This window comes from Cenococcum geophilum (genome assembly GCF_001692895.1).
Source record: "Cenococcum geophilum 1.58 unplaced genomic scaffold K441scaffold_30, whole genome shotgun sequence".
NCBI lineage: Eukaryota > Fungi > Ascomycota > Dothideomycetes > Gloniales > Gloniaceae > Cenococcum > Cenococcum geophilum.
Window position 1 is genome coordinate 534,702 of NW_027137588.1, and position 24,849 is coordinate 559,550.

Genomic DNA, 24,849 nt, shown 5'->3' on the forward strand with positions numbered 1-24,849 from the left:
AAATAGGTAAGTAGGGGAGCCGATACCAGCCGTTTCTTAAGCTTATTAAAGGCCTACCTATATATGGCGTTAAAGTAAAAGGGCTGGTCTTTTCTAGTAAAACGGTTAAGAGGCCGGGCGATCCTGCTATAGTTCTTAATAAAGCGTTAGTAGAAGTTACAAAACCCTAAAAAGGATTATACCCCCTTTACGGTCTGTGGGGGTGCCCACTAGTTAATTACGGCCGTTTTCTCTAGGTTGGTTTTAATTCCGTCTATACTAATAATAAAACTTAAGTACTTTGTATGCTTAATACTAAACTTTAACTTCTTAATGTTAACCTAGAGGCTAGTCTTGCGGAGCCGTTATAGGACTTTATAGACGTACTTCTTGTGTTCTAGCTTGTTCTTAGAGTAGATTATAATATTATCCAAATAGGCCGTATAGAAATTGTTAAGGTAGTTAAAAAGTACATCGTTTATATACCGCTAGTACGTAGCTAGTCCGTTAGTTAGTCTAAAAGGGAGTACTTTATATTTATATGTTCTATAACGGGTCTAAAATATAGTAAGATCTTTAGACCCAGGGTTTATTCTAATTTAGTAGAAGGCCTAGCGGATATTAAGCTTTATAAAGACCTTAGCTCTACTTATTTGGGCCAGAGTCTTATTAAGTAGGGGTAGCGGATAGCGATCCTTGCGGGTTATATTATTTAGCTTATAGTAGTTAATGCAGAAGTGGAGTCCTTTATTTAGCTTTTTAATAAAGAGAATAGGCAAGGCAAAAGGGGCTTGGCTAGGCTTAATAAAGCCCTTATTTAGGTTATTAATAAAATACTACTTTATAGCCTATAATTTGGTAATAGACTGCTTATAGAGGGGGCTAAAGCTAAGGGTGTTTTCTTTGCCCTGCTTAATCTTAATCTTATAGTTATACGGTTAGTGAGGTGGAAGTATATTAGACGCTGCTTTGGAGAATATATCTTTAAATTTTTGGTGTTAATAGGGCAGCTTTTGTTCTACTAGTTCCTTATCTATAAGCTCGCTTTTTTATCCACTAAGCTTATTTCCCTTTTCCTTAATTATTTAATTAATTTTATATAAGCTCGTTATAAAGGTAACGGTATTAGGCTGAACCAAGTTCTAGTAGAATCCTACGGCATTAATATAGCAGATATTAACTGGTGGGAGGTCTGCTAGTTTCCTTATAGCCGTTTTCCGGACCGTATTTTATGGTTTAGGGTTTATAATCTTTTTTAGCTCCTATTCCATCTTCTATAGGTTATCCCTCCGATTTATTAGTTTAGTATAACGTCTAACGTCCCTTGCTGTTCTTTATAGCTGTATAGGGCCTAAGCTCTCTATAGGGGGCTTTTCTAGGTCACTATTAACTTCCTAGGTCTTTAATGCGGGTAGCGTAATATGGGTAGTTTAGGGGTAATGTAGTATATGGATCCGTTATAAATTAAGCTGTATATCTTTCTTAAAGGCCTAGTCCCTATATATAGCATCGGCCTAGTAAATAGTATTAATCTAGGGCCGTATAAGGTTTTCCATTATAATGCTAATTTCTTTTATAAAGGAAGGGGTTAAGGATAGGGTTTTGGGCTAGGTAAGCCGTCTACTCCGTATATTAAGCTGTAAGCCTAAATAGGCTAGCTATTTTCGCCCTAAGATTATATTGTGGCTACCTAGGTCCGTAATAAGGAAGGGGGCATTATACTACCTTTATCTGTTAACACGGAGGTAAATCTATAAGATAGTTGTAATAGGTAGTCCTATCCGCCTATTATACCTATAGATAGGAATTAATTTAGGCAGTTCTTTAATAAGTATATTTAGAAAGTTAGCCAGCTTTATAGTATACTGGGTATCTATTAAGGCGAAGGCATTTACTCTAGAGTTAGCTAAAGTAGAGGTTAAAACTTGGTATCTATTACGGAATAAAGTATAAAGGATAGTGTAGCTTCTTTTACTAACTAGCTAACCTAGATTAATATCTAATATATTAATCCCTTTTGACCCTAGAGAGAAGTCTTTCTCTAGGGTTCCTCTTTTTCCGACTTTGCGCTGTCCTCCTAGATTAATAGAACCTTGTCCGCTTTCGCGTTTATTAGGCAATCCCTTATATAGTAACCTTTCTGTCTATAAGAGAAGTAAGCTCCTTAATTACTAAGGGCCTGTATATAGGGGTTGCTATATATAGGCCGAGCATTCGTTGGACCTATAGCAGGGCTGGCCGCACGGCTAGCTGCTGAATTGGTGGTGGGCTATATAGGTAGTACTGTGGGGGTTACTAATTGTGCTAGGGCATTACGGGCCGTTCTTATATTGCTTATAGTCTAATTTAAAGGGTTTCTAGCTTTGTACCGTTTAGCGCGTGCCTTAATTTGGCGGAGGCCTTAGTTAATAGCTAAGCACTAGTCCGTAAGTTCCTTTAGCGTCTATATAGTAGTAAAAACTGGTAATACGGCTTGCTGCAGGTCTAGGGTAAGCTTGTTAAATAGGTCTGGCATTAAATTTTTTTAGGGAATTCGAGCCTGGCCGGCTAGGTGCAGAAAGCGGGTCTAAAAGGCCAAGAAGGTCTCTGTTGTTTTTATGTTTAGGCTTTTATAATTAAGTCGGGCGTTCTATACTTTAAAGGGGTCCTTATAAATAGAAGACAGGTAGACGATTATCTCTTCTTTAGAGAGGAAGGGCTCTACCAAGTCCTATGCGTACTACGGACGTAGGTACGTCTATACATCCCCGCCGGTACGGCTAAAGACGTAGGCCATTTTAGCCTAAGTGGTAGGGAAGTAGTCCGCATTAACTTTAAGCTTGTCCTATAATTAAAGCTTCTAATTATTAAATATAGGGTTAGTTCCGTCTGTAAGTAACAGGGGGTCCACGACCTTTGCGGACTATAATAATGCTAATACTATACGTTAGGCTAGAGCCTTAAGAACTATAGCAAGTCTCTAGGTATCTAATAATTCCTCGCTAGGCGTAGGGGGTTCTCTAGCTTTAAGCAGCTCTCAAAGTCGTTTAATTTCGGCATTAGCTACTATAAGCTCCACTTAGGAGTTCAAGTCAGTTACTATTTTACTATTAGAGGTATTCGAGGGTCCTACGGCTGCTTTGCCAGCTGCTGTATTTCTTAGCATCGTAATATAGTTATTAGGGTAACCTTTAGTAGGATTCTACAGGGGTTCTAGTCTGTGCGTATTCTATAGGTCTTATTATTCTTTTCTATTCTTCTAGTTTTAGTAATATTCTTTAGATCTAATTCTGTATTTTATTCTAGTTCGTGGTCTATAGATATATTTAAGTTCCTTCTTAGGAAGAAAGGGTAGTTAAGCTTTAGATAATGTTAGCGACTTAATTAATTGAGGCACGAGCACAGTAAGAGGGACGCGCAAGCCTATATAATTGGTAGTCTATAAACGAGGATCTAAAGCTAAAAAAAGGAAAGGAGAAGAAGAGCAGCGCTAGTCGAAGTAGGGTTCTTTTTATGCGGTCTTTTAGTCACGTGACCGCGAAGTTTTACCAAGTTCTGCTAGGTTCTGCCAGTGCCGTAACAGATCCTGCAGTACTACTAGCGGATCCTATAGCTCCTATAGCACTACTAGCAGATCCTATAGCACTACTAGCGGATTCTATAGCTCCTATAGCACTACTAGCGGCTCCTATAGCTCTAGTAGCAACTTTAGCATCTACTAAAACAGCTATACCTAGGTTATTAAGTTAAGGATAATAACCTTAGCAATCTTTAGAGATATAGAGAATGCTCTTTAAGCTCTATAAGCTATAACGATAAGACTACCTAAAGTGGGAAGAGAAGCTCTATACGTTTATAGTACTCTTATATACCACTATAGGCACTAACTTCTTAGGTTATCTTAAGAACCTTACTATACTATATTTAATTATAAGATAGCTAAAGAAGGTAGCAAAGCCATCTTAAGCTATATTGCAGTAGATAGTATTAGACGATTTTAGGAAACGGAAATAAGGGCCTAAACGCCAGACTCTAGAATTATAGCTTTAGCTTTATATTACTATTATACAAAACGGTAAAGAGCTAGAGGAAGGGCTAATAGAGGTAATAGAGAGTAGCGTTATATAAGCCTTTATCTAGAACTATAAGAAGATCTATCTAGCTCTGTATTATGCCTTTATTTAAAAGGTAGCAAAGAGGTTAGAAAAGCTTGAAATGGTAATAATAATTAAGGAATTTAACCTTCTCTATAAGCATCTAAATATAGGACGTAACGCCTATGCTATACTCTTAGGGCAGCTAGCTACAGATCCTACGACGTCTACTACTTTAGCACCTTCTTAATTACCTAAGGCAAAGTGCTTTACTTATAGTTTACCCTATAAGTTAAAGAATTATAAGTAACTATTTTAGTCTCTTTAAGGTCCGAATTTTATTTCAAATAATAAGTGTCTATAGAGGTATTAGGAATGGCTTAAGGTCCTAATAAATAAGTAGTATTATAACAAAAGGGTTAAGTAGATTAAGAGGAAAGGCCCTAAGTTAAGGACGTCTCCGTCAGCCTCGTCTACTACTAAAAAGATTAAGGATCTGGACAGGCCTAGAGCTATAGCAGCTGCTATAACAATATCCTATTTATTGTTATCATCGTAGGAATATCTAGATCTATCTTTGATTAACGCCTAGGGGTATAATATTATGGTAGATATACACTTTTATAATAATATTAGATACTTCCGTAACCTTAAGCCTTGCATATCTATAGTAATAGCTAGAGATTTAGGAGCAGAAATCTATGGATATAGTGATATTAGCTTGGCCATTAATGTGGGTAAATAACGTCTGACTTAGTATCTAATATTAAGGAACGTAGCGTACGCTCCGTATTTTTATACTAACCTAATATCCGTAGCGAAGCTCCGTAGGGTTAAAGTAATTATGGACTAATCTATAAACCACCTACACTATAAGGATAATAGAAGCCTATTTACTAACCTTATAGAATACGGAGGTCTCTACCTTATTAATGCTATTGCCTACTTACTACCTACTCCTACTACCTACGCTATATCCACTAGATTCTTTAAGACCTTAGTATATAACAAAGTATGGCATTAACGCTTACTATACTGTAATATGGAATTAGTAGATTATTTACTGACTACGGCAGACGGAGTTAAAGTGGTTAAGACGGACAGAGGAAGGACTCTATATAGTATACCACTTTATAAACTATATATTCTTAAAAAGATAACATAGCAGATATCTTATAGAATATTTATAAAGGAAACCTACCCTTTTAAACGTATTTACTTTAATGTTATTATAAAGGAAGACGGGTTTAATAGAGATACGTATATAGCTTACTTTTAGTATAACTATATAAAGTACTATTATGCTTTTCCTATTAAGAACCATAAGTAAGAGATACTGCTCCTACTATTTAAATTAATAATAGTATTTATAAAGAAATTTAATACTTAAGGTATCCGTATTTAGTATATAGACAAGAAGTAAGGTATAGGCGCTAGGGTAAAGAACCTTATCTAGCTTAACGGAGGTGTTATTAAGCAATTAACGCTATATACCCTAGCTTAAAATAGACCTATAGAGAGGTTAGGGAGAGCCATTTCTAAATAAGTAAGGACTATTATTATTAAAGCAAAGTTACCTGTAGATCTATAGCCCGAGTTTATGCTCCTTATAGTATTCCTACTTAATTAAACTCCTATTAAGTCCATTAACTAGAAAACCCTATTTAAGATACTGTATAAACGGAAGCTATAGCTAGCAGGGCTTTATATAGCTGAATTTTTAACCTATATACTTATTAAACACAGTATTCCTAGAAAGGCAAAGTTTAAGCTATAAGCCTAAATAGGTTATCTTATTAGTATAAAAGCGTTAAATATCTATAGGGTATAGATACTAACTACTAACCGCATTATTTAATCTTGTAATATACAAATAGATAAGTTAAAGAGATATTAATCTCCTAAGACACTAGAATACCTTATTATCTTATAGGCTTAAAAGGATTATTTTTAGTAAGTCTAAGACCTACTAAATAATCTTTAAGATGGCAGTAAGGACTAAATAGAGAACTTTAATAAAGAACTAGATATAAGACTGCCATATTTAGCAAATATTAACATTACTCCTATATTAAAAAGCATTTAGATCTTAATAGAAGAACTCTATTAACTACCTACTCTAGATCTAACTCCAGAACTACCTAAACTATTAGCGTCTTTAGCGCCTTAGCAATTACTATTTACTGCGGCATCTACACCATAGATACTATCTACTACTTAGTTATCTTCTAAAGTCACTAAACTACTATTTATAGATTCTACACCTCGTTCTAAACCTCAGACGACAGCAGGCTTATTATTAGGGGGTAAAAAACGTTCTGGCCGTAAAAGGCGGCCTATAGTAAAGAAGAAAGATATGCCAAATTAGGACTTATAATAACGAGCCTTTACGGTTTAAATTAGTAATGGTAATAATATTATTAATCTAGATACAACACTATTAGCTTACGCGTTCTATACCACTGCTATAAAGACATACGGACATTAAGATAATTTTCTACTACCACCAAAGTCATAGAAAGAGATACTTAATTATAGGTACACTATAGAGTTTAAAGTAGCTACTCACACTAAGATAAAGGCCTTAATAGGAAAACACACCTAGGACGAGGTATGGCTAGTTAAGAAGGTTTATTAACTTCCTACTATATAGGTCTTTACCTATAAGGAAGATTTAGACAGCTTTATTATAAGATTTAAGGCTCGTCTAGTTATTTATAGAGACCTTTAAGCAGTCTTATAAAAAGAGGTTAAAGCTATTACGGCAGCCTATTAGACCTTCCGTCTGCTCTACGCTCTTATTACTAGTTTTAACCTAGACGTTATATAAATTAACGCCGTTAACGCCTTTATTAATGCCTTAGTTAATAATAAGGTCTACCTTATTCCCCTTAAGGGTATAGACCTACTACCTAGATTCTCTCTCTGTTTAAAAAAGGCAATATACAGACTACGTAAATCTCCTAAATTATAGTTCTTAGAAATGTCTACTACTTTATAAAGTATAAGTTTAAAAGCTGTACTGGATAAGCTATGTCTCTATATATACCCTATAGAACCTATCTTTATATTCTTTTATATTAATAATATCCTAATTATAGGACACCTAAGCTATTGTTAGCAGATGGAGGATATCCTAAAGCAGCTATAAGATCGATTTAAGATCCGCTAAATACCCTAATTTACGTCATTCCTAAACACTTATATTATGCGAGATTGACAAAAGGGAAAGCTCTAGCTCTATCTAGATTAGTATCTTAAGAAGCTAGTCTTAATATACCATCTAGAATATCTAAAGCCATTAGCTATACTACTATTGGGCTAGGAATTAACACTATATAAAGGAGAAGCTACGCCGAATTAGATAAAAGGATATTAATGCCGTATAGGTTCTGCAATATATCCGGCATCTACTATATAACTAGACATTACTTTCTTAGTTAGTAAACTAGCTAAGTTCTTACAAAATCCATCGCCAGCTTATCTTACGAAGATTAATAGATTATTTACCTATCTCTACAATACCAGATACCTCGCTCTTAAGTTCTCTACTATTACGCTATATAAGATAAACCAGGTTCTAAAAGCTACCTCTAATGCCAGCTTTGCTGACGATGCTCCAACACGTTAAAGCTCATAGGGCTTCTTAATAAGCTTATTTAATGGGCCTATAGTATAGCAGGCAACTAGACAAAAGGTAGTTACTAAGTTAACTATAGAGGTAGAACTCCTAGCTCTCTTATACGTTAGTAGGAAGATTGAGCATATAGTACGGATATTCAAAGCTATTAAATTTAATCCAGAACAGGACATTATTATCAATTACAACAATTAGCAGTTAGTACGGATTGTAACGAAAGAAACTTCTACGGTATCTACAAAGCTCCGACATATAGATATTTATTAGTTCTAGCTTCGCCAGGAAGTATAAAACGGAAGCTTTGTCGTACAATAGGTACTAATAAGCAAGATGGCTGCAGATGGACTAACTAAGGCTCTATCAAAGCAAAATTATCAAAAGTTCGTTAAGGTGGTAGGGCTTCGCGATATCAGACATCTAGTTAATTGACGCTCGGCGGAGCTCACCACCAACTCATCTCTCCCAATTGCCTATTCCGGTAATCCAGCTCTAACGCTCTACGCCAGATCTAAGGGGGTATATTGGCCACGGAAGTAGCTATTAGCCTAAATTGGATGTGCTTTAGATTGTCTTATAATTGTCTTTAATGCCTAGTACCCTATATAAGACTACCCTAGTGCTTACCCTCGTATTTCGTATGTCTTNGTNNNTNTCTCTNTTGCCTGTACCTCCCCCCTTTCCTATTCTAGCAACTTCCTCGTGTATATAAAGATCCTCGAGAGCCACCTTGAATAAAACAGATCACTCATTCAATTCTGTGTCTCTACCTAACAGCTAGCTTATGTCATTTGTCTTAATACCTGCCTGGCTGAAAATAGCCAGGCCTGGCCTCGCAATTACCTGTTCCCCTATCGCTCTGCTGAATGCATATATCATCCCTTCGTTCCCATATTATACTTCCATCGTAAGATATGCTGCTATTCTTCAGCGCGCCTTTTCTTTGGTTTTTTGAATGCTCTCGGCTCAGTCCATAAGGTAATGAAGTGTTTGGAGTGTCCGCCAGAGACGTCGTGTCGGGTTTGATTGTTGTAAGAGACTCTAATCATCGAAAAATTGCGAAAGCCTAGATGCCTCTGAAGACTGCAGCTTGGAGACATTGAAATTTATGTTGGCTGGCAGCTGATCGATAACGGAACAGATCCTCTTAAAGTGAGTTGGCATTCATATGTCGTAGACGTTCTTTGTGAATTTGTATGTCGTCCATTTTTCCTTGCCATCTAGTGCTGTGAAGTCGAACCTGTGGATTGGGTGGCGGTTTAAAATAGAACGCTGGTAGTATAGTTAGAATTTAGGGGGTTTTTCTATTTTTTTTAATATACACGCAGACAGAGAGGGGAGGTAGGGAGAGCATACCCACCAGCCGCTCAGCGAGCGGATGAGTGACCTTTCCGTATAGGGTAAATACATGGGCGCATGGCTCAATGGGCCAATGATACGCGCGTATCAGCGGCTCAATCAGCGGGGGGTGTCACTAACCAAATCATTCTGCCTATATAAAACAATCCCTGAGCGCGGGCGGTGTAACAAACATTAGGGCCTGTACCTCCGTATATCCACGCTTAGCTGCAGGTGGCGCCGTGGATATTCGGGAATATCGATGGGGGTTGTTAAGGTCACGTGAGCCGTGAACACCAATATAAGCGAGGTGACACGTCACCTGACAGTAGGGCATTGAAAATGGTAGAAGAAAGATACCTTTTTAAATTGTTACTCTTATAATTTTGTCCCAAAGGCCCTTAGACGGTAACTAAGGTAGCATTATTAACTAACCCTAATTCTATTACACTAGTAAGGGTCCATTGAGCTATACCAGTTAAGTACTAGCGAGATTTACTGTCTTGGTTGCTAAGATAAGCCTCTCCAGATTTTGCTTTGGAAATCTTCAGAAGCTTCAACTAAACTGCCTACCCCGCTGTAATAACCACACCAATCATGACCCGGAGTTTTAATATATACTCACTTCTGATATTAGTTTCTCGGCCTACGCGACGGCTTCTTCTTCTAGGGCTTCTTCTTTCGCAAAGAGTTCCTCTATCTCTCGGCTTTTTCTGGCTGGACGGTCCTTTTCTAATTTCGGCGGGATTTCTGACATATAATTGCTTTAACCAGTTTTCCGTGTAGGGTTCCTCTCTCTCCACTCTTTATCGCCTCGTCTGTCAACCCTACTGTCGCATCGTCGCCCTCGTTCAACTGTTCCGAGAGCTTCCCCAACCTCGTCATCGCTTGCCCCCACCACCGACGCACCACCACCAGCACGCCTTCCTGCCGGGCTTTTTCGCGCAGCCCCGCATACGAACCCGGTAGTCGCTCGTTCCCCATCGGTTCTGGGCCGCCGACTCATTCTCCTTCCTGACTTCAGTTGTTGTCTCACCCTGCGGTTTTATTTGTGTAAGGACACGCTTAAGTTTAAGCTGCAGGGTCGAAATTACATTCGTTGTAACGCCTTAACAAAGAAACCGAGGCATACGAAGAGACGTACGTACTAATATGGCTTTAGGGTGAGGATCTATAGCTAAAGGAAAGTAGCGGCAGCAGCGGAGGATACTCCGGCGGAACCAAGTGAGCCAATTGAGCTAGATTTGGATGGTGAGAATGATAGCGACGACGACGCGCAAGCTGCCTTTGAGGATATTAAGGATATTAAGGCGATTGAGGCAGAAGATGAGGGAGATTCTGTATTAGACCGAGCGATCTGGGATCTTCCTCTCTTACCTAAACAACCGCCCGTTGCCAAGACTTACTATTTGTGGCATATATTTGATCTGGAGCTGCATTGGAGTCCTGGAGCTCCACCAGCTTTTTGGCGTATGGAGTGGATTTGGGGGTCAAATCCACTCCACTCCAATCCAACGAGATCACTGCTCTACGGCTCTGCAGGATCTTGAAACCAAATAAACCTCCGCTATTTAGTACATCTCTTTAGCTTAAAATGTCTTCTAAATCACCCGCAACGGTAGCTAAGGCCATAATGTCTTAATTCAAGCTAGTCGTTATTTTAATTGGTCCTATTGTGGTCTGACCCTCTCGGATCGAGGTCCAAGGTATGATAGTAGTAGTAATCGTCATAGACGCTAACTTGAATCTCAAAACACTCTCCCACGCCAATTGTTTACATGTGGACATACGAAGAGGCGCTTTCGTCTCAGGGTGATAATAGCACTAAATAGCTAGTGGCATGTCTAACTAACTACGATGTCCATGGGAGACCCAGTTTTTTCATCTCAACAGCGAGTTGGAAAATATAGTCCAAGCTGGAATCACGCAAGATGGGTTAGCAGAGACGGTGATAACTTTGTTAATGAACCTGGCATGCTCACCTCTCACACTGCGTCTTTGCTTTGTGAACATTGTCACCCCAGACGTAGCTGTCAGACTTTAGTATCATTTGAACGAACCGAGGCGGCTTTGAAACTCACATGCCATGCCTCCGGACTAACACGGCGTAAGTGTCAGGATACTTTTCCATGGCTTCCTCTAAGCTCTCGGTAAGATCCTCTTCACTACAATTGTAGTAATACATCAGCCCTTGTCCTGCTATTCTCTTCACAAGAAGCAGGTTGCTGAGGCTTCGACGTACTGGGCTGTGTTCTCGATTATTGGTATCCTCAACCGGTCGAAATATCCAAGGTTCCCAACCTTCCCCCGGCCTTTAGGTATGCCTTTAATCTGTTCAATTTGCTCAATCTCGAAACAAGCATCCTTTCCGAACTCTCGCTCTACAAGTAGAGTTATGAGAACAGCCCATTGGGAGTGCGTATGTATGCAGCAGCCGGCACCGCGCGTGAAGGCTGCAAGGAATAGTGGAGTACAAGCTGATGGCTTAAGGACCTGTAAAGGGTGGCAGCATTAGAGGTAATGGTTCCATCATTCAGAACGCAAGAAGACATGGGGTTTAGAAAGGCACAACTCTCATACTGTAGGCTTGCGGAGGTACTCGCGCGTATTGAAGTCCATAACAAACATGTCGGTTGGCTTCATCAGTTCTTTCTGGACGCCCGACGGCGCAATGAAGATATGGTCATGATGTCGGATACTTGTTCCGCCACCAGTACCAGTTACCTATGTTCAGATGCTTTATTAGCCATGTGAAGAGCTTTACCGCATGTCATTGGGCCGAAGCGGTAAGAATATACCCAGCCCAAAGTGTAAAATTTCTGACAGAGAGTACAGATGAGGTTGGCAGGGTGATTGGGGTTTATGGAATAGATAAGATGCTCATTGTCTTCAGCTTCGTCTGAGGCCATGTTGAAGCACAATGCATACAAGCCGATTGGCGTGTTAGTTAGCGGTACTGGCGAAGCTTCGGTGTCGATGGCGCCAAAAGTTCGAAATGTCGCAATTCGTATCGATAAGAGATTCTTGGCAAGATTGGCAGCCTTGGAACCCCCTCAAAAACAAATCATATCATAGATATGCACTAGAGAAGCTCCAAGTTGAAATTCGCTACTATTAATCTCCTAAATTCCGGAGCGTTTAGAAAACCGACTGTGGCAGCTTGTGTGGTATCTCATAGACCCAAAAAATTCCATCTTCCGTCGACGCAATCGTTCAATTTCCACAGCATCACGACTAATCCTTCGATTCATGAGCCAGTGGGGATTCTTCGTGCTTCTTGTCTATGTGGAGAATATGCTTGACCTTATCGCCGAGTCTTTCCCTACTTGGGCTTTTGCTGTGACCTCCATACTTCTCCTTGTGGATGTTGCCTTCGCCGCCGCGCTGTTGATTGAGAGATATCAAATTAGCCCCCTAGCCTTCACCCATGTACCTTTAGGGCCATGCATGTACTGATAAACTTACGCCAGTGTGGTAGTTCTCTTGGCCCTCACGTAGAGCAGTCTCTGGAATGATATCTTGGGAACCACGGCGACCGCGGTCAGGGCCCAGCCTGGGAGATTCTACATTCCCAGCGCCGCCACGCTGAGTTTTCGAGACGGGTAAGCTTAGGCCTTACTCGGAGAGAGGCTTTGGATATACGAACACCTGTGGAGTGCACCTCAGCAGATTCACCTTGGAATCCTTCACGAATAATACCGCCGTCGGCATAGCTGCAGAACATATCAGTATTAGGCATGTCTAATAATTTTGGAACTAAAATCTCAGGAACTCGTTTTCATCATGCTTACTCACACGTTGGGATCATGGCCAATGTTACCAGAGCCTAGATAGCATCAATTAGATGCACCCCATTAGAGCAGTCCGGCCATTATCTCTTACCACCGCGGCCAGTGGAAACAAGCGGTTCTTGAGGCATGCTGAATTTGGTAGACGCTCTGTCAATACACAAGTTGTACAAGTTCTCGGGGATACAATGATGTCAGTGTTTGGTGGGGTCAGGGGGTAACTGCGAACTGGGAGAGGGGCACTGCATTTTTATAGTGAAAGCTTTCAAGGGCGAATGACGCAAGGCTAGGTACGTGGGATGATCCTAAATTTTTAGTGTCAAATTTCAAGCCCAAGGATGAGTACTTGGCTGAAGCAGCTTGAAGACAGCTATGAGTGGATTTTGCAGGCTACAAGCGATGTTGCCGTAATGGGTCGGAAAACTTTGAAGCCATGTGCCTGCTCTGGAAAGCATGATGCAGGGCCAAGCCGTGGGACAGATCCTTGGCCCGAATATGGTGCCCTTGTACTCGTCAGGATTTGTTGATGGTGTGAGGTGCTGCTTTTTTGCGCCCGATAAGGCCCCTGAAGCTGATTCGCTTGGAGCCTTTTTTAGTTCTATTTTCTACTAACTAAGTATGGTATCCCACCCTCTGACAACTTGGTACTACCAAGGCTTGCCAGTGACATGAGAATTGCAGAGCATCCTACCCGTGACCTTAAATAACTCCATATAATATATAATGTTATATATTAATATTTCAAGCATTGCCAACGTACCGACAGCTCTCCTCTAATATGGACATGTCTATGTGGCTAAGCGAGCACTGCAGCAGCACCCCTGCATCTCAGCAACACTAACATCATTAACATTCACAAAATTGAGCCTTACTTGCTTGCTTTCCATATTAGTCTTATTTAAGAGCTAATGCCTTATTTACTTAGTTTCTAATAATTAATTGTTACTATTAATAACTTAATAACCTATACGCTCGTCTAAACCTTCGCAAATTATCTATAAAAACCTTAAAAACTTAACTAACGACGACACACTTAACGAGCTAAACTCCTTAGAGGTTACCTACTAGTCTCCCTCACCTTTCCCTACACCTTTAGGCGATACGCTAGCGTTATAGTCTCTATCCTCTATAATAGCGCCTCTCTCTACGGCTTAACGCGAGACTTTAGCCGCTAAAAAAGCTAAAGAATAGCTTTAGTAACTATATAAGGAGGACCTAAGGATTAAAAGAGCTTAGGTAAAGGAGGTTAAGGACTAGGCAACTAACCGGAAAATAAAACTCCTTTAAGAATAGGAGGACCGTACTAAAATGCTACGCGTTTAAAAAAAATAGGAAAATTAGGTGACTAAACTCTATATATTAAGCCTCGCTATAGTAATAGCGAGATTAGCTATAGCAGTATTATTCTTAACCTTAATTAATAAACTAGGTAAGTTACTCCTATCTATAGCTAATATCCTAAATACCCTTTTCCCTAGCGTCCTAAATAAAGAGATACTTAAGGTATTTTAGGGTACTTTCTTGCCTAATAACCTTTTTTACCTTTAGATATACTAGCTCTGGTCTAAGCCTTAAAATAATATTCTTATTATTAATAGCGTCCTTTCTATAAGACTAAAAGAAGGGATAATAAAGAACTACCTATCCGTTAAAGTATAGGTAAAGGGCTTCCTTAACTATATAATAATTTTAATCGTTATATATAAGAATCTTTTAGTAGATCTTATTCCCTAAATACTTACCTTCTATAATTAAGTTATTTAGCTATCTACTACCTACTAAATTGCTCCCTTAATAACTATAGCCTTAGAGCACTATTTTATAGTTATTTAAAAGAACTAGTTAGAGCTAGCTAACTAGAAGATCTTTAGTAACTTCCTAAATATCTATTATAATCCTAGTACTTATAAATCCGCATCTATCTTAAAACGTATATAAGTAAGTACTAATATCTTAAGGACCTATTATAGCTTTAATAGAGGGAAGTATAACCTAGGTAAAGATTACAAGTTCCTATATACCTATAGTAAGTGCAATAGCCCGTATGCTGTGAGAAATTATAAGTAATAATTACTAGAGGAAAGTATTAATAAGGAAAAGAAAGAGGAGGAAGAGGATTTTATTAAGCTATACCTACACTCCGCTAAAACTATACTCTACCCTTATAATATAGGTAGGCTAAATACTATACTATTATTTCTAGTCTTTTTACCCTCCTCTTCTCTACAGGACTCTCCTTCCCCCTTAATTATTTAAGCGTGGGGGTGTTATCTATCCCTATACCCTAGCAACCTCTAATATAATATTATTAGTATCTTAAAGTTTAGATGCTAGATTAGGGTAGACCTAGAAATTAAGCTCCTTTCCTAAAAGAACTAAGCCTTAATAGCCGCAAATATAGTCCTAATCTTAGAGAAGATTAGCGCTAATCTAGATATAGGTAGGATTATAATAGTAATATCTCCCATTATATCCTTACTGCTAGGTTTAGTACCTAAAGTGGATAAGGGATAGCGCTATATTTATAACTTATCCTTACTATCTAGCCAATCTGTTAACAACTTAATCCCTATAGTATTTGCTATACTATAATATTTAATAGTTAATTAGGTTCTCTAATACGTTATATATATAGGCCGTAGTTATATAATTATTAAGAGGGATATTAAGGACGCCTTTTAGAATATTTTACTTTCTATTAAAGCTTAACGCCTTATAGGGTTCTCTTAGAAGGGTATAGTATATTTTAAACGTTGCCTCTTATTTGGCCTTTAAACTGTACCCTTTTTATTTAATTTTTTTATGGAGGGATTTTACTAGATACTTATCTAATATATCCTAAATACCGCCTTAGAGCACTATCTAGATAACTTTATCTTTATACTCTTTAACGCTTTTATCTTTCCTTAATTGCTTAGTATATATAACTAATTAAATAATAAATTAGGCATCTTATAAAACAAATTAAAGAATATTAAAGGTACTACGGCTAAAGTCCTGGGTTATATTATAGATACTCTAAAGTCTAAGCTGCGTCTTTCTTCTTTAAAATAGGCCACTATAATTAAGGAGATTAATAAAGCGTTAAGTAGTAGATCCCTAACGCTAGTTTAGAGTTAAAAACTAGCTAGTAAACTTACTTAGAGCGCCCGGGTAATTAGGCTTAGGCGTTTATATAACCGCTTTATTTAGGAGTTTATCTCTACTTTTATAAAGGTAGGTAATTATCCTTACTAATAGCTAATAGCTAAACTTCGCCAAGACTTATTATAGTGGAGGGATACTCTTACCCTTTTAAATAGTATCCTCTTCTTTAATAATACGGATTAAAAATAATTCTATCTTTTTTTAGATATATCCGGGATTCTTAGTTATAGGGCCTTCTTCTTCCTTAAGGATTCTTAAGGGATAACATAGCCGCCCTATTTAGTATCTCTACCCTAAGACAATTCTTTAAGCTACTACCCTAATGCAGAATACCGCCTTGCCCTAATTAATAAGTAGGAGGTCTAAGTAATTATAACCTTATTCTAGCTCTAGGCAACGCAGTAAAAGTATAGCTTAGTCTATATCTATACGGATAATATAATAGCACTCTTAGGATTCTAAAATACGGTAGTAAAAAGACTGGGTAATTACTTGCTCTATAAAATCCTCTAACTAGCCACAGCCTATAATATTACGCTCTATATAAAGTGGGTTTCCTCTATAGAAAATAGGCTAGCTAATACTTTATCTCGTTTTAATTGTAATAGGGTATTATTACTATACCCGCATTAAAATACTTCTAATTTACCGTTACTATACGCTTCTTTATTATATTTAATCTAACGCTAAAATAGGAGACCTAGTCCCTCTTAAAGACCCCCTACCTAATTTCTAGATTAAGGTAAAAGCCCCCTTAGAATGCTTCGGCTAACTATTATAGTACGGCCTCTCTAATAGAATAAGAGATTTATACTATCCCGCAATTAAGAGTTAGGAGGGCTACTGTAACCTTTATAAAGCGGTAAAGTACCTAATACCCCTCTACTACCTAGGAGAATAGATTACCTAATAGATCTTTAGTAATACTAGTCTAGGAATAAGCTATATTAAGCCTACTATAGTTAGAGCCTATATCTCCGCAATTTAATCCTACTATATTAACGCTAATTATAACACCTCCGTCTTTAATAATTCTATTATTAAGAGGATTCTAGACGGTGTAATATCTATAAATCCCTCTACTATAGCTAAAAGATTGCTAATTACTAAAGATATCCTTACCTAATTGGTTACCCTAAATACCTAATCCGTTAAGGATCTTAACTTTAACGCTGCTGTTACCACGGCCTTTATAGGATTCCTTTATTTAGGTAAGATTACCTATACTAAGGCTTAAAAAGATAGCTATGCCTTCTCTACTATAAAATATACTAGAAACGATATAACGCTAGTAGAGGACTATATAATATTATATCTAAAGCATAGTAAAACGGACGTTAATTACTAAGGAGTCTTAATTATAATTGCCACTTTAGGGTAACCTAAATACGCAGTTTAAGCTATAAAACACCTATTTAAAAATAACCCCTAACCCAAAAACGCCCCTCTCTTTTACTTTAAGAGATTAGCCTTTATAAGCTACGCGGTTAGGAATAAGCTAAAGTATAAAGTCGCTACTCTTGGCCTTTACTCTAAGCTCTATAACGGATACTTATTTTGGAAAGGTGCTGCTTAATATACTTAAGATAACGGTTTTATAGACAGCTAAATACAGTAACTAAGCTAGTGGTCCTTATAAGCGTTCCAGCTTTACTATTTATTTTCCCTAAAAGACCTATTTTAGCTAAGTGTAAACTTTTAATATAGAACGCTAATACCGTTCTTATTGTTACTTACCCTAAATATAATAGGCAAAGATATTTAGGTATAACGGCGTATAGAAGTGCCTATTTTAGCACTCTAATATATTAACTTAAATCTCTTCTTTCCCCCCCTTTTTTATTTTTTATTTTTTCTTCCCCTTACTCTACCTTATATAGTACGGGTGCTGCGCTTCTAGGTTTATAGGCATTATATTTAGTTAAGGCAAGATAATCCCCTATAAATGGCCTTGCGAATATACCCATTCTTAATTAATGCCTTTAAGCCCGTACCCACTAATTAGATTAATTAATCCTCTTCTCCGTAAGCGTGTAAATAATAGATAAATATGTCTATGTGGCTAAGCGAGCACTATAGCAGCACCCCTGCATCTTAGTAACACTAACATTATTAATATTTATAAAATTAAGCCTTACTTGCTTGCTTTCCCTCCCACCTATACCTTTTTCTTTAGTTGCATATTTTAGGCTTTATAAATAGATACTGTAGCAATATACTTGCGCACGGGTCCATAGGCATTACGTTTAGTTAAGGCAGGGTAATCCCCTGCAAATGGCCTTGCGAATATACCCATTCTTAATTAATGCCTTTGAGCCCATACCCACCAATCAGATTAATTAATCCTCTTCTCCGCAAGCGTGTGAATAATAGATAGAAGTATATTATAAAATTGTGCCTGTTACAGCCCTTGAAAATTGAACGTTATTCCATATATTGTTAAGGCATATACTCAAAATTGTCTTGCGTTATGCCTTCGCAAAAAGCTTCAGGGGTGTTCGGTTGCAATCTGGAGCTTTTTCAATCTGACGTTGATCCGTGCTCTCACCGGCGTCAATTAGTAGATAATTAGTGGCGCTTAATCTGGTGGTTGTACTCAATCTGAAATAAAGCCGACTGTTCGGTTGGTCATTCTAATAAAAAGGCCTTGGATGAGGATTAAAATTAGCGATGTCTTCTGCCCAGTCGGATCTGAATGGCGACAGTAAGAATTAAGAAGACGACATCGTATAGGCCCTTGCAGCTGCTGTAGTAATACCGTCATCGGTAAGGGCGGTGGCGGTGGGGGTATGGTGCACTGGTGGGCAATCAGACGCGCACGAGTAGAGCTCCAGATTGATCTAACGCCAAGAGCTCAAGTTCAACTACTATATACGGTAAAGCGTGCGAATTTGACGCGGTTGCCGATCTGGAGCTCCAGATCAGAAAGTCGCCAGGTTGACCGAACAGACACCTCCAGATCAGATTAAGGCTCCGGACCAACCCGGCTCTGAAGCCTCCAGATTCAATCTGGAGCTGCAACCGAACACCCCCTTAGATGTAAGTGAACTTCAGACGCTCGCCCAATGCCTGCATGGCGTCGCAAGGAACAATTAAATGCCCCACTTAAACAGTTTCAGTACTGGCGCATGGTATTTGAGCTTAATGAGGCATTAAATTGAGAAGGCGAGCATTCAATTCGTATAGAAATACATAAATCCAAAGCTAGCCGACCGTGATCCCACCATATGTTCACCATTAATCTTATAACCAATTAGACAAGTCCGAAAGTCAAGCCCAAAACATATCGTTTGCGTAAGAGAGACCGTATAAAATGCGGCAAAGACATTCTGGGCCTGTCTCTTGCTTCCACCTGCCTTCCTCGCGTGACCTGAAAAGCACAGGTCCCCCGGCCTAAGCTTCGGCTTTCTCTACTAAATATCAGCAGTAATAGGTGTATGCAAGAGAATAACTTAAAGTACGATGGAAATATGCTAAAGAAGAACGCTATAGAAGTGAGTATGATGAAACCGAAGTATCCCTTAGCACGTCAATTCGGGTCCAACTCTTATCGATAAGATCTAGCCAATCAATTAAGCTGCGTTCAACGCCCGTACTCAGGAATATGAAGCTTTTGGAGGCTAAACACCATAGTATTTTAATATATAAGCTTATTCTTTGGAGCTAAGTCGCTTAATACAAGGTTTCCAGTACTTATTCTTTCTATAGAAATCCCAGCACGACTAGAAGGCACTGCAGTGAGTATTTAATTGCTGGAATCTATATATGTACTCGTCGTTTTAAAAACAGTGTTCCCGCACGGACCACGTACTCGTTGGACGCTGACGTGGTAAGGAATATATCTAAACTGCAAGCCATGGTTGTTGCAGCGGGGTAAGCAGTTTAGTGAAGTTTCTGAAGATTTCTCCGGATCCGCCGACCCGGACCCCGCATTGCGTGTGAAAGAGCATCACTCTTTCGGAAGCAACGAAGTCGTTTGAATTGCAGTAACTGTCGAGAGAATAGGTAAGTCAGGACGTCCTGTCTATTTTTGGCCAAGAGAACTCTAATTTTTAAGATAAGGCAAATCAGTTCCACTCCCAAATTGTCAATCCTTCTTCAGTATAATGGCATGGAACCCTGCGTCGTTCTCAATGCCTCTTCAAAAATGGACAAACCCTCTGCCAACTCCTTGTCTGTGATCGTTAGCGGTGGTGCAATTCTAATACACCCCGAGAATGTTGTCCTCGCCGATATCGTTGCCGAGAGACCCAAATCCATCATCTTAGCGCTCAGCTTCTTTCCAAAGTCAATTGCTGGAGCTTTTGTACCCCGATCACTCACGATCTCCACTCCAGCCATCAAACCTCTTCCCCTAATATCCCCAATACAACCATATCTCTCCATCAAACGATGCAGTCCGGCATGTAATTGCGCTCCAACAGTTCTTGCTCTCTCAACTAGACCGTCGCGAAGAACAATTTCTAAGACCTTCAGTCCAACAGAAGCAGGAAGTGGATCGTTGGCATGCGTTGTGTAAAACATAAAATTTCTTTCCTCTATTACGGCTGCGATTTTATCGCTCGTAATCACAGCGCTCAGAGGGAGTCCATTTCCCAACGTTTTGCTCAGAGTTAGAATATCTGGCACCACGCCTTCGTATTGAATGGCGAAGAGATCACCACATCGACCGAGGCCAGTCTGAGCCTCATCGACGATCAGAAGCATATTGCGTTTTCGGCAGTGCTCCTTCATAGCTACCATGTAGCCCCTGGGAATGGCGATCATTCCCCCGGAGCTGAGGATTGGTTCCATGATTACAGCAGCTAGGGACCCGGCTGATGCTTTATCGATGAGAGACCAGCCATAGTTGAGCTCCGTTTCCCAGTCGTGAGAGCCATCTTTATTGCGGAAGATAGACCGATATGAATCTGGGGACGGCAGCATATGCATCCCTGGCATCTATGCGATATCAGCCATCAATTCGAAATCAGAGAGGTTGCAGAGTCGAGCGATCAGAAAATCCAAAGGGATAGAGCATACCACAGGACCATATCCTTTCCTTCCAGCATGATACTGAGCACCGTTTGCACCACTTGTCACCCCATGCCAGCTCGCTCCCAGCCCAACAATTTCAAACTTACCAGTGTACATCTTGGCAAGTTTTATCGCACATTCGTTGCTCTCCCCTCCAGTACTGAGGAACATCGCCTTGTCCAGGCCATCGGGCAAGACGCTGGTGAGTGCCTCCGCCAATGCAATGACCGGTGGCGAGACCATGCCGCTGTATAGATGATCCAACTCAGCTGCATGCGCTGCAAGCGTGTCGACTATTTCGGGGTGACCGTGTCCGATCAGACAGGACATTTGACCAGATGTCCAGTCCATGATCTTCTCCCCAGATGCAGTATAGAGATAAATCCCTGACGTCTTGACGATGACATCGGGCATGAAACTGCTGCCGAATACAAGGAGGTTCTTCTGTGCGGAAGCATAGAGAACAGCGTTGTTGTCTGGCTCAGAAACCATTTCGAACTTGAGGCTTGTAGAGAGATGAAGAATTTATCCTGAGAAACAACGAGACTGAGAATTTTGACGAACTGATAAACACTGCGAGATCTAGGGAGTATTTATTATACATGGCGTACCCACAAAGCCAACTGTGTGTCTCTCAACTTCGGAAGAGACTGATGAATTCTTCTTCGTGGAGTTCCGATATTGTTTGAAGACTTCAAGTGATCTTTTAGGACTGAGCTCTAATCCACTTATAGTTTAGCTCATTCCTAAACAGGACTAACGCTTGCCTATCAAGGCTAGCAGCCAACTCCACTCCAACTTTAACCTGGTCCAAAAGATCACTAGTTTGAAGTTTCGCTATCATATCCTTCTTTGAGATTCTGGGCTGTCGAATGGTTGCACAACACTCCTCGGACCAACGTCCGCAGAATTGTTTGTTCATTATCCCTTAACACGTCAGTTTATATCCATCTGTTATCGATAAGCCAATTAAATCAACCGAATCGAATCGTTACGTAATCAAGAGTCCAGGGATACAGCCGGAATCGGCGACGCTATCGCTGTCATATCCCTGCCAGGTACACTGGCTTGGGCCGGCACTCGTCTTGCGGTGCCTGTTTTTATTTGTACAACAAATGATGGCGGGGGTCTTTGTCGCTTGTTTATTTAGCGTAATGCCATTGGAAGTCCTTCACTTCACTCAGATACCCTCCCGATAGCACCGTGACAGACTTGCCAACAAGCAAGTCAAGCTGGCTTGTAGGGCGTGCGCGAGTCGTGCAAAGCTCAAAAATGAGGACGGTGCACCCTAACACAGACCCATTTATGACTTTGCACGTGAGCTTGTACCAGGGATTGGCTTTTGCATGGCTCGCGCATGTCCTGCAAGCCAGCTTGGCTTGCTTGTTCGCAAGCCTGACATCACCTCACTGGCTCACTGGTCGGAAAGGGGCAGATCATTTGTGAGCTGCCTCACCGACTTCTTGTCTCCTTAAATCACAATCCAAAGTTTGCAAGGTATTTCTCGTTTCAATTTGTGCACCGTAGTCTTCATGGATCATTATGATGAATGCTCGACCTGTTGCGCGGGAGTCATTGGCTCAACCAAAACGAAAGGTTCGGCGTGAGAAGACATTCACGGTATGTTCCGCAGAACAGGGCATTTCCAAGTGGGCATTCTATTATATCTTGATGTTATGTTTTGATCTACTTCTAGAACTTTGGCTGAAACTTGTTGAATCCGGCAGGGCTGCTGGAGCTGCCGTTCTCGCAAAGTGAAAGTGCGTACAGCTTTTTCATTTGGTCAACCGTTAACGTGTGGCAGTGTGATGAAATTATACCAGAATGTTCTCCATGTCGTAAACGGGGCTTCAGATGCGGCGGGNACCAGCCAATACCAGTTTGGGTTGCTCCAAACCAGAATACCTACCAACCAGGTAGACGTCGAATACTCCAATCTAGTGAGTAGATATGTCCAGGCCGAAGGGTTGAGACTAATGCGAGCAGATCTTACTTGGCGTGGATATTGTATATATAATTCTTCGGCTGTCGATAGTATGATTGCGCAGTGCGATGTCAAATCGCCAGAAGAAGGGGCATTCGCGATGTCGGCTGGCCCCTTTACAGTGTTTACTTCGAAGATCATTGACACAGTTCATCCACAAGCTCCACCCTCCGATATGGACCAAATATTTGGGGAGCTGAAAGGCACCCAGCTGTATGACCACGCACCCAACTTATTCCACCATTACACACACCTTACCGCATCCAACATGATGCCTTTTCAGGATCAACGGAATCCATGGCAATCATTCTACCCCTCTATGGCTCTGTCTGCTAATACTCGAGGCCAAAATCCCTTGCTTTATGCCATCCTGGCACAAGCGGCTGGCAACCTAGCTCATCTAGGTCACAAGCGAGAGGATATGTTAGTATTGGCGACGAGATACTACGTAAGAGCGATCGAGCAATTGAGAGAGAGTCTTGAAGAAAACGCTACCGACTTCAGCATCATTTTGGCAAGCGTTTTAACACTTATTATGGCCGAGGTATAGTATATCTCGAGTTATTCGCCCTCCTGTCGAACATCAAGGTGCTGAAGGTTCCTAACTATCTTAACAGGTATACTGTGGCAGGTCCAATGCTTGGAAGGTGCATCTTAACGGGGCATGGAATTTTATCATGATGCACCGAAACGAGCGACCTTGGGAAAAATCTGGGGGAGCATGGGTGACCGCTCAAAGCCTATGTCTGCTCAAAATCCGCAGTGACACGATGGAACAGCCCGACCCGCAGGCCTCCAGCTCCTTACAGATAAAGCAGTCGCTCATCTTCTCTGTGGCATCTAGAGATGACTTTGGATTCACGGTCGGCGCCAGCCAAGGCTTGATCAGGTGTATCTACGATATCACTTTGCTAACTTCGCGGCGGTACTATGGTGACGTAGGAACGCGTCAAAGTGCCATTGATGAGCTACACCAACGGCTTTTAGACTGCAATCTTCAACTCACGCCAAACAAAGAATTGGTCCAGCTTCATCACCGGATCTTCCAAGCAGGTGCTCTAATTCATTTCCACCGACGCATTCTCAATTCCACGCCTCGCACCTTAACATCTCGTCTGGATGCCCTCCTTAGAGATGTGACAGCGTACCAAGGTCTTGGAAAGGGCTATGTCACACTCTGGCCGGTGTTTATTGGTGCTGTGGAAGCATATCAAGAGGAGCATAAGAGTTGGGTGAGGGCCTGGTTAGATACAACGGAGAGGATTGGAGCTGCGAGTCGTGGATATATTAGGTCGCTAATTGAGGCTGTATGGCTGGAACGGAAATGGAAGAGAGACGAGATTGGTGAGGGGACTGAAGAAGGCGATGTGGTTGTGGACTGGAGGAAAGTGATGGGAAGGATGGGAATGGATGTTTTGCTAGTTTGAGACTAGAAACCATCACCCCCCGCCTAGGCGTGAGCTACATTACTAGCAGGACAACTACTTTTCCAGGAGTGCCATTCCAGCCGTAACACTGTAGTTATATGCAGTGATCTTTTTGGACTGGTGGAGTGGATTTGAGCTCAAATCCACACCAGTCCAAATTACTTGTAGTTTAGCTTATTCCTAAACAGGACTAACGCTTGCCTATTAAGGCTAGCAGTCCACTCCACTCCACTCCAACCACCGAGGGTCTGGGAGCTTATGGGTGTCGTTTTGGTGGTAACTTAGGGGTCGTTCGGTTGCAATCTGGAGGCCTCAGATTCAGTTCAGAACAGAGTTGATCTGGAGCTCCGATCTGATTCTGAGGCGACTGTTCGGTTGAATTCCAGTTCAACTTGACCCCAGCCACAAATTTTTGATGTTCCTCTGACCGCCCAAAAAACACGCTAAAAGTTACTAAAAA

The 24,849-nt window shown here is 40.5% G+C and overlaps 5 protein-coding genes across 5 annotated transcripts; 2 read left to right on the forward strand and 3 right to left on the reverse strand.

Annotated features, from left to right (window-relative positions):
• Positions 1 to 10,461: 10,461 nt before the first annotated feature.
• K441DRAFT_706467 (Methylthioribulose-1-phosphate dehydratase) lies at positions 10,462 to 11,936 on the reverse strand (the record flags this gene model as incomplete). Its single annotated transcript, XM_067653663.1, has 6 exons — positions 10,462 to 10,943; positions 11,010 to 11,057; positions 11,109 to 11,192; positions 11,270 to 11,520; positions 11,608 to 11,751; positions 11,826 to 11,936. 6 exons carry the CDS (start codon positions 11,934 to 11,936, stop codon positions 10,880 to 10,882), a joined length of 702 nt encoding a protein of 233 aa, XP_067502286.1. The 3' UTR covers positions 10,462 to 10,879.
• Positions 11,937 to 12,032: 96 nt separating this feature from the next.
• On the reverse strand, positions 12,033 to 12,946 carry K441DRAFT_613904 (uncharacterized protein; the record flags this gene model as incomplete). Its single annotated transcript, XM_067645657.1, has 5 exons — positions 12,033 to 12,411; positions 12,493 to 12,612; positions 12,674 to 12,740; positions 12,823 to 12,853; positions 12,910 to 12,946. 5 exons carry the CDS (start codon positions 12,944 to 12,946, stop codon positions 12,262 to 12,264), a joined length of 405 nt encoding a protein of 134 aa, XP_067502287.1. The 3' UTR covers positions 12,033 to 12,261.
• A 7,008-nt stretch (positions 12,947 to 19,954) lies between these two features.
• On the reverse strand, positions 19,955 to 21,470 carry K441DRAFT_697530 (2,2-dialkylglycine decarboxylase; the record flags this gene model as incomplete). The annotated part of the gene is made up of 2 exons (XM_067652985.1): positions 19,955 to 20,903; positions 20,985 to 21,470. 2 exons carry the CDS (start codon positions 21,468 to 21,470, stop codon positions 20,061 to 20,063), a joined length of 1,329 nt encoding a protein of 442 aa, XP_067502288.1. The 3' UTR covers positions 19,955 to 20,060.
• Positions 21,471 to 22,167: 697 nt separating this feature from the next.
• On the forward strand, positions 22,168 to 22,831 carry K441DRAFT_662406 (uncharacterized protein). Its single transcript, XM_067649031.1, has 2 exons — positions 22,168 to 22,475; positions 22,783 to 22,831. The coding sequence occupies exon 1, from the start codon at positions 22,251 to 22,253 to the stop codon at positions 22,422 to 22,424; it is 174 nt and encodes a 57-aa protein (XP_067502290.1). The 5' UTR covers positions 22,168 to 22,250; the 3' UTR covers positions 22,425 to 22,475; positions 22,783 to 22,831.
• K441DRAFT_697531 (uncharacterized protein) lies at positions 22,168 to 24,672 on the forward strand. The gene is made up of 5 exons (XM_067652986.1): positions 22,168 to 22,598; positions 22,706 to 22,738; positions 22,783 to 22,918; positions 22,965 to 23,506; positions 23,580 to 24,672. Exons 1-5 carry the CDS (start codon positions 22,521 to 22,523, stop codon positions 24,387 to 24,389), a joined length of 1,599 nt encoding a protein of 532 aa, XP_067502289.1. The 5' UTR covers positions 22,168 to 22,520; the 3' UTR covers positions 24,390 to 24,672.
• The last annotated feature ends 177 nt before the right edge of the window (positions 24,673 to 24,849 follow it).

Coding starts and splice junctions, on each gene's coding strand:
- K441DRAFT_662406 (XM_067649031.1), top strand. CDS start 22,251: ATGAGGACGGTGCACCCTAACACAGACCCATTTATGACTTTGCACGTG.